This window comes from Macrobrachium rosenbergii, chromosome 19, assembly GCF_040412425.1.
Source record: "Macrobrachium rosenbergii isolate ZJJX-2024 chromosome 19, ASM4041242v1, whole genome shotgun sequence".
NCBI classification, from domain to species: Eukaryota; Metazoa; Arthropoda; class Malacostraca; order Decapoda; family Palaemonidae; genus Macrobrachium; species Macrobrachium rosenbergii.
Window position 1 is genome coordinate 31,421,664 of NC_089759.1, and position 9,025 is coordinate 31,430,688.

The window sequence follows — 9,025 nt, forward strand, 5'->3', positions numbered from 1 at the left end:
AGCTGTACTGCGAAAAAAAAAAGTATGTTTCGTATCGAATTCTGGTGTTATGACCAACTGGTAATCTTCCTCATTAGCATACCGAAATTACCCTCTGGTAACGTCAGTTCAAATAACCAACGATGTGCTTTGCATTTGTTTCTTCTTCTTCTTTTTTGGGGGGGGGTGCCTGTTTTGGCAGTATTTCTTGGCCACTTACATCCGGTATCCAACGGTATTCCCCAGTGAACTGAGAAGGTCTAAGTTCCTTTCATTTTTGCCCTTGCATATAAAGAAAGAACAGGCGCTCAGGGCATCACTAAGCAACCAGTTCTCCTCTCACTACGAAGAATCATGGCCTTCACTGCCGTCTCCCCATTCGTTCATCACCTACAGGAGGGGCTGAGGAACTTTGACCTCAGCAGCTGGATGCGGAGCTTTGATTTGGCGAATTCTGTCAAAGACCTCGACCTGAAGACTTTCGGCTGGTTAGCTCTGATTGTAGTGGCCGCCATCTTTGTTGCTGATCTTTTCACCAAATCCTATTTCCCTTTGGGGAGAAGTCTGGCAGTCTCAGCTGCTGATGCTTGGCAGAAGAACAGACATGAAATCAATTTCGACAAATACGGAAGAGACAGGTAATTTGATTTACGTTCAAAATTATACGCCCTAATATCTAGTAATCCAACAAATTAATTTCAACAACAGATACCTTAATATGGATGAGAGAAAGGCATTAACTGAAAATACCTCTTGATTAAACTGAGTTAGATATTTAGTACTGGACCTCACCTCCAAAAACTAGGTGTATGATATACATACTTAAGCAATAAGCGATTAATTACGATTCAAACCTGAATCTTGTTTATATTATAACCCCTTTATTTCCTCTCGCCAGTCGATCCCTGGAGCCGGTGACCGAAGTCTTGGATGCTTTGGCTGTTGCTGTCATGAAATGGGAGCGATCTCATGCAACCATTGTGAGACCAGACAGATCATCCTACGCTGGTCGTGACCTTTGGCAATCCTAACACGGCGCAATCCTAATTTAAGTTGTTATTCTGCAATTAGAATTCTCTCCTTCAGATGATTCTATTTGTACTTCATTTTATTTATATGTAATTTATTACGTTTTGTGTGTCATCCTTTTTATTCATCTATGAACGTACAATATTGAGAGCAAATGTTTTCTTAACCCTTTATAGACAAGCCTTTAAGGATTATAGGAAGCAAAGACAGATCTAAAGAGATAACGGATACTTTGCTAGGGGAAGTATTTTTATAGAATTGCATTCAAAGTGCTTTTTGTTATAAGTCATTTCTTAAATGAATAAATTACTAACAATATATATATATATTGCTTGTAACACCCTCCCCCTTGAGAGAGTTACGAGCAATAAAATGGCCAGTAACTGAACCAAAATGCTAAAGTATAGAATAGCACATTTCAAATTAGAAGTGTATGTTGCAATAACTGGCTGAAAATACTGCAAAGAAAAATTCATAATCAGTTTAGTTCCCAAATATTATTCCTCCAATAAGACTGGTATATTTTTCCGCGGTTGCTTATCGAGGACGAGCAACGCCTCGGGGAATTACCGTTTCATGAATGGAAGGGAACGCGTCTTTAATACCAAATTCAAAAACGTTTTCCGCAAATATAAATCGTTAATTGTTTATCTCGATGATCATGGTACTCATTGCCTTCGTAATTCCAGTGAAACCGTACAAGTTTAAATTAATTACTGTTATCGGAACGGTTATAATTAGCGTTCCTCTTAATAGTAATACCCTAATTATGAACGTTGTTCAAGATCCAATTTAATGAGATTAATATGTAAGCTGTTTCTGTTCATGTATTACTTTGTACGACAATTGGTTTCGTTGGGGCAAAGTAATGATAGTTTGTGTTTGATAAGTGCTTTCCATTTCATCATTATACAGTCATCCTCTTTACATTATCCTAATTTACCTTGGTTTAAAAAAAGTACTTTTTCTTGTGAATATTCTAAAGAATGTGTAGACTCATGTACTGGCAAATGCTTGCGTTCTGTGGGGATCTTTAATCATTCTAGAATCATTGACAAACCAGCAATCTTACTTTCCAGCTATAGGTTCCTGGGATGCAATGGCTAAATTGCTCATAACAGAAAATACTTTCGTCGCGATAAATATTTAAAGGTGATAAAACTAGAACGTTTAACAAAGTAAGAAGTAACAAAGCTATTGCTACTGAATATAATAAAATAGCCTTCGTCTTTATTTACTCTGTTATTTGATTTTTAGCCAACATTTTCGGATGGAGTTCTTACCCACATTCCAAAACAGTGGACTAGCTACCAGATTCATTGTTCACTGTCAGACCTCTCAAAGGCATACTGGCATTGAATGAAAAGTGCACATAATGCCCAGTCCCCTCATTATACTTAAAATCAGGTTAATTTCACGAGCGTCCTATTATATATATATACACACACACACACATATATATACACACACACATATATATATATATATATATATATATATATATATATATATATATATATATATATATATATATATATATATATATATATATATATATATATATATATATGTGTGTGTGTGTGTGTGTGTGTGTGTGTGTGTGTGTGTGTGTGTATATGTCATATATATAAATTTTCACAATTACGGCCTTCTGCCAACTGAACACTCTGATGAATTAGTTAAATAAATTTATTGAAGTAAATAGGAGTGAGAAAGTAAGGGCATCTTTTGTGGCAATTGAATTAGGAGTTAATCCTTGACCTGCTCCTGACCCCATCCTACACAGTTTACTGCTCCAAGGTTTTAAATCTGACAGGGCACACCTTGGGAGCTCAGCTGAGGAGCTTTAAGCTTGCCAGCGACCTGGGGAGATGGCAACCATGCTCCTGCTTGTTTTCCATGCTTAACTCTCACAGAGACCAGAGGTCTTCCCGAGGTTGCTCATGACCCAGCTTGCATCCATACTGAAACATGGCATTGAAGTAGTCATCCTTATTCTGCAGGGACCAAAAGCCGTCCAAAGAGGCTAACCCTTCCTGCTGGGTGCATGGGGTGGTAAACCTGACGAAGCATTGATGCTAATATAAATCAGGGTTAGTGTCCACCGGAATTAGGCCTCGGATCTCCTGCCCCTTGTCCTTTCCCTCTCAAAACCAAACTTTACTCTCACCCTCCTAAGTTCCTTCATTCTTTTCCCACACCCAAATCCCCTGTTCAAACCTAACTGGCCAAATCCGTGGAAGCACCATATTATTGTAAGTGTGACAAATTTTATATTTATTGTCAAATTCAGCCCTAGTAAACTAGAACCACCTCCTTTGCAAACACGTGCGTTTTCAGCTAAATCAAAGTCCCTAGTCATTTGCCCAGGGTTTGCATGTACCCTTGCTTGTCCTATTCTTAATGCATGCACCCTCCTCTTGCAGGCGGTGCTAAACAAAGCTGTGTTCCACTCTCCAAGCCCTTATTAGATCCACCCCTATACCTATTCTGTTATTATTCATCTTCGGAAGTACACTGTAGTGCTACCTATATCATTGTTAAATTGATGAGTGTTACTCCATTTACCACCCTTTTCCTCATTTTTACCTGTAATTGTAAATAAAGTAATTTACTGGACAATTGATTGCTCATGGCGACCTTACCCCTTCAGCTCTCTCTTTTTAATTAATCTACAGACAAGGCTGTGCATTATCGCCTAGGCTAGATAAATTATACCTTTTAAAGCCTGTAATTGATGTAACAATATATATATATATATATATATATATATATATATATATATATATATATATATATATATATATATATATATATATATATATATATATATATATATATATATATATATATATATATATATATATATATATATATATATATATATATATATATATATATTATATAATATATATAAAATATAATATATATGTATGTGTTTGTGTGTGTAGAAGGTTGCTCACCCATCAACACGATGAAAATCTGACAGGGCACACCTTGGGAGCTCAGCTGAGGAGCCTTCGCCGCCATAGCGACCAGGGAGATGAAGCAACCATGCTCCTGCTTGTTTTCCATGCTTAACTCTCACAGAGACCAGAGGTCTTCCCGAGGTTGCTCATGACCCAGCTTCCGGCATCCATACTGAACACATGGCATTGAAGTAGTCATCCTTATTCTGCAGGGACCGAAAGCCGTCCAAAGAGGCTAACCCTTCCCTGCTGGGTGCATGGGGTGGTAAACCTGACGAAGCATTGATGCTAATATAAATCAGGGTTAGTGTCCACCGGAATTAGGCCTCGGATCTCCTGCCCCTTGTCCTTTCCCTCTCAAAACCAAACTCTTTCCTCTCACCCTCCTAAGTTCCTTCATTCTTTTCCCACACCCAAATCCCCTGTTCAAACCTAACTGGCCAAATCCGTGGAAGCACCATATTATTGTAAGTGTGACAAATTTTATATTTATTGTCAAATTCAGCCCTAGTAAACTAGAACCACCTCCCTTTGCAAACACGTGCGTTTTCAGCTAAATCAAAGTCCCTAGTCATTTGCCCAGGGCTAGTTTGCATGTACCCTTGCTTGTCCTATTCTTAATGCATGCACCCTCCTCTTGCAGGCGGTGCTAAACAAAGCTGTGTTCCACTCTCCAAGCCCTTCAGATATCCACCCCTATACCTATTCTGTTATTATTCATCTTGGAAGTACACTGTAGTGCTACCTATATCATTGTTAAATTGATGAGTGTTACTCCATTTACCACCCTTTTTCCTCATTTTTACCTGTAATTGTAAATAAAGTAATTTACTGGACAATTGATTGCTCATGGGACCTTACCCTTCAGCTCTCTCTTTTTAATTAATCTACAGACAAGGCTGTGCATTATCGCCTAGGCTAGGGTTGTAACAATATATATATATATATATATATATATATATATATATATATATATATATATATATATATATATATATATATATATATATATATATATATATATATATATATATATATATATATATATATATATATATATATATATATATATATATATATATATATATATATATATATATATTATATAATATATATAAATATATAAATATATATATATATGTGTGTTGTGTGTGTAGAATGTACGCGCTCACCCATCAACACGATGAAAATCTGACAGGGCACACCTTGGGAGCTCAGCTGAGGAGCTTTAAGCTTCGCCGCCATAGCGACCAGGGGAGATGAAGCAACCATGCTCCTGCTTGTTTTCCATGCTTAACTCTCACAGAGACCAGAGGTCTTCCCGAGGTTGCTCATGACCCAGCTTCCGGCATCCATACTGAACACATGGCATTGAAGTAGTCATCCTTATTCTGCAGGTTCCAAAGAGGCTAACCCTTCCCTGCTGGGTGCATGGGGTGGTAAACCTGACGAAGCATTGATGCTAATATAAATCAGGGTTAGTGTCCACCGGAATTAGCCTCGGATCTCCTGCCCCTTGTCCTTTCCCTCTCAAAACCAAACTCTTTCCTCTCACCCTCCTAAGTTCCTTCATTCTTTTCCCACACCCAAATCCCCTGTTCAAACCTAACTGGCCAAATCCATTGGAAGCACCATATTATTGTAAGTGTGACAAATTTTATATTTATTGTCAAATTCAGCCCTAGTAAACTAGAACCACCTCCCTTTGCAAACACGTGCGTTTTCAGCTAAATCAAAGTCCCTAGTCATTTGCCCAAGTTTGCATGTACCCTTGCTTGTCCTATTCTTAATGCATGCACCCTCCTCTTGCAGGCGGTGCTAAACAAAGCTGTGTTCCACTCTCCAAGCCCTTTATCCACCCCTATACCTATTCTGTTATTATTCATCTTCGGAAGTACACTGTAGTGCTAATATCATTGTTAAATTGATGAGTGTTACTCCACTTACCACCCTTTTCCTCATTTTACCTGTAATTGTAAATAAAGTAATTTACTGGACAATTGATTGCTCATGGCGACCTTACCCCTTCAGCTCTCTCTTTTAATTAATCTACAGACAAGGCTGTGCATTATCCTAGGCTAGATAAATTATACCTTTTAAAGCCTGTAATAATGTAACAATATATATATATATATATATATATATATATATATATATATATATATATATATATATATATATATATATATATATATATATATATATATATATATATATATATATATATATATATATATATTATATAATATAAATATATAATATATATGTATGTGTTTGTGTGTGTAGAATGTACGCACTCACCCATCAACACGATGAAAATCTGACAGGGCACACCTTGGGAGCTCAGCTGAGGAGCTTTAAGCTTCGCCGCCATAGCGACCAGGGGAGATGAAGTAACCATGCTCCTGCTTGTTTTCCATGCTTAACTCTCACAGAGACCAGAAGGTTGCTCATGACCCAGCTTCCGGCATCCATACTGAACACATGGCATTGAAGTAGTCATCCTTATTCTGCAGGGACCGAAAGCCGTCCAAAGAGGCTAACCCTTCCCTGCTGGGTGCATGGGGTGGTAAACCTGACGAAGCATTGATGCTAATATAAATCAGGGTTAGTGTCCACCGGAATTAGGCCTCGGATCTCCTGCCCCTTGTCCTTTCCCTCTCAAAACCAAACTCTTTCCTCTCACCCTCCTAAGTTCCTTCATTCTTTTCCCACACCCAAATCCCCTGTTCAAACCTAACTGGCCAAATCCGTGGAAGCACCATATTATTGTAAGTGTGACAAATTTTATATTTATTGTCAAATTCAGCCCTAGTAAACTAGAACCACCTCCCTTTTGCGTTTTCAGCTAAATCAAAGTCCCTAGTCATTTGCCCAGGGCTAGTTTGCATGTACCCTTGCTTGTCCTATTCTTAATGCATGCACCCTCCTCTTGCAGGCGGTGCTAAACAAAGCTGTGTTCCACTCTCCAAGCCCTTCGTATCCACCCCTATACCTATTCTGTTATTATTCATCTTCGGAAGTACACTGTAGTGCTACCTATATCATTGTTAAATTGATGAGTGTTACTCCACTTACCACCCTTTTCCTCATTTTTACCTGTAATTGTAAATAAAGTAATTTACTGGACAATTGATTGCTCATGGCTTCAGCTCTTTTTAATTAATCTACAGACAAGGCTGTGCATTTCGCCTAGGCTAGATAAATTATACCTTTTAAAGCCTCGTAATGTAACATAATATATATATATATATATATATATATATATATATATATATATATATATATATATATATATATATATATATATATATATATATATATATATATATATATATATATATATATATATATATATATATATATATATTATATAATATATATAAATATATAATATATATGTATGTGTTTGTGTGTGTAGAATAGACTCACCCATGATGAAAATCTGACAGGGCACACCTTGGGAGCTCAGCTGAGGAGCAGCTTCGCCGCCATAGCGACCAGGGGAGATGAAGTAACCATGCTCCTGCTTGTTTTCCATGCTTAACTCTCACAGAGACCAGAGGTCTTCCCGAGGTTGCTCATGACCCAGCTTCCGGCATCCATACTGAACACATGGCATTGAAGTAGTCATCCTTATTCTGCAGGGACCGAAAGCCGTCCAAAGAGGCTAACCCTTCCCTGCTGGGTGCATGGGATGGTAAACCTGACGAAGCATTGATGCTAATATTCAGGGTTAGTGTCCACCGGAATTAGGCCTCGGATCTCCTGCCCTTGTCCTTTCCCTCTCAAAACCAAACTCTTTCCTCTCAGTTCCTTCATTCTTTTCCCACCCCAAATCCCTGTTCAAACCTAACTGGCCAAATGACCTTGTAAGTGACAAATTTTATATTTATTGTCAAATTCAGCCCAGTAAACTAGAACCACCTCCTTTGCAAACACGCGTTTTCAGCTAAATCAAAGTCCCTAGTCATTTAGGGGCTGTTTATTAATTTGTCCTACTCTTAGCGCACAATACTCTTGCAGGCGGTGATTAAACATAAGGGAACTCTCCAAAGTATCCACCCTATACCTATTCTGTTATTATTCATCTTCGGAAGTACACTGAGTGCTACCATATTTGTTAAATTGATGAGTGTTACTCCATTTACCACCCTTTTCCTCATTTTTACCTGTAATTGTAAATAAAGTAATTTACTCAATTGTATACCCCTTCAGCTCTCTCTTTTTTAATTAATCTACAGACAAGGCTTAGGCTAGATAAATTATACCTTTTAAAGCCTCATTAATGTAACAATATATATATATATATATATATATATATATATATATATATATATATATATATATATATATATATATATATATATATATATATATATATATATATATATATATATATATATATATATATATATATATATATATATATATATATATATATATATATATATATATATATATATATATATATATTATATAATATATAATATATATAAATATATAATATATATGTATGTGTTTGTGTGTGTAGAATTTTGATGAAAATCTGACAGGGCACACCTTGGGAGCTCAGCTGAGGAGCTTTAAGCCAAGCGACCATGGGAGATGAACCATGCTCCTGCTTGTTTTCCATGCTTAACTCACAGAGGTCTTAATTATCGTATGTTACATGGCAAAGTCATCCTTATTCTGGGAATTTGTGGGTGCATGGGGTGGTAAACCTGAATGCTAATATAAATCAGGGTTAGTGTCCGGCCTCGGATCTCCTGCCCCTTGTCCTTTCCTCTCAAAACCAAACTCTTTCCTCTCACCCTCCTAAGTTCCTTCATTCTTTTCCCACACCCAAATCCCTGTTCAAACCTAACTGGCCAAATCCGTGGAAGCACCATATTATTGTAAGTGTGACAAATTTTATATTTATTGTCAAATTCAGCCCTAGTAAACTAGAACCACCTCCCTTTTTGCAAACACGTGCGTTTTCAGCTAAATCAAAGTCCCTAGTCATTTGCCCAGGCTAGTTTGCATGTACCCTTGCTTGTCCTATT

At 37.1% G+C, this 9,025-nt stretch overlaps 1 protein-coding gene across 1 annotated transcript; it reads left to right on the plus strand.

Annotated features, from left to right (window-relative positions):
- Window positions 1-195: 195 nt before the first annotated feature.
- On the plus strand, window positions 196-1,033 carry LOC136848491 (uncharacterized). Its single transcript, XM_067120767.1, has 2 exons — window positions 196-617; window positions 878-1,033. The coding sequence occupies exons 1-2, from the start codon at window positions 334-336 to the stop codon at window positions 1,008-1,010; spliced, it is 417 nt and encodes a 138-aa protein (XP_066976868.1). The 5' UTR covers window positions 196-333; the 3' UTR covers window positions 1,011-1,033.
- The last annotated feature ends 7,992 nt before the right edge of the window (window positions 1,034-9,025 follow it).

What these genes read in the sequence shown, in the direction of transcription:
- LOC136848491 (XM_067120767.1), top strand. Translation starts at nt 334, where the DNA reads ATGGCCTTCACTGCCGTCTCCCCATTCGTTCATCACCTACAGGAGGGG. An exon ending in GACAAATACGGAAGAGACAG is followed by an intron (nt 618 to 877) that starts GTAATTTGATTT and finishes TCCTCTCGCCAG; the next exon opens with TCGATCCCTGGAGCCGGTGA.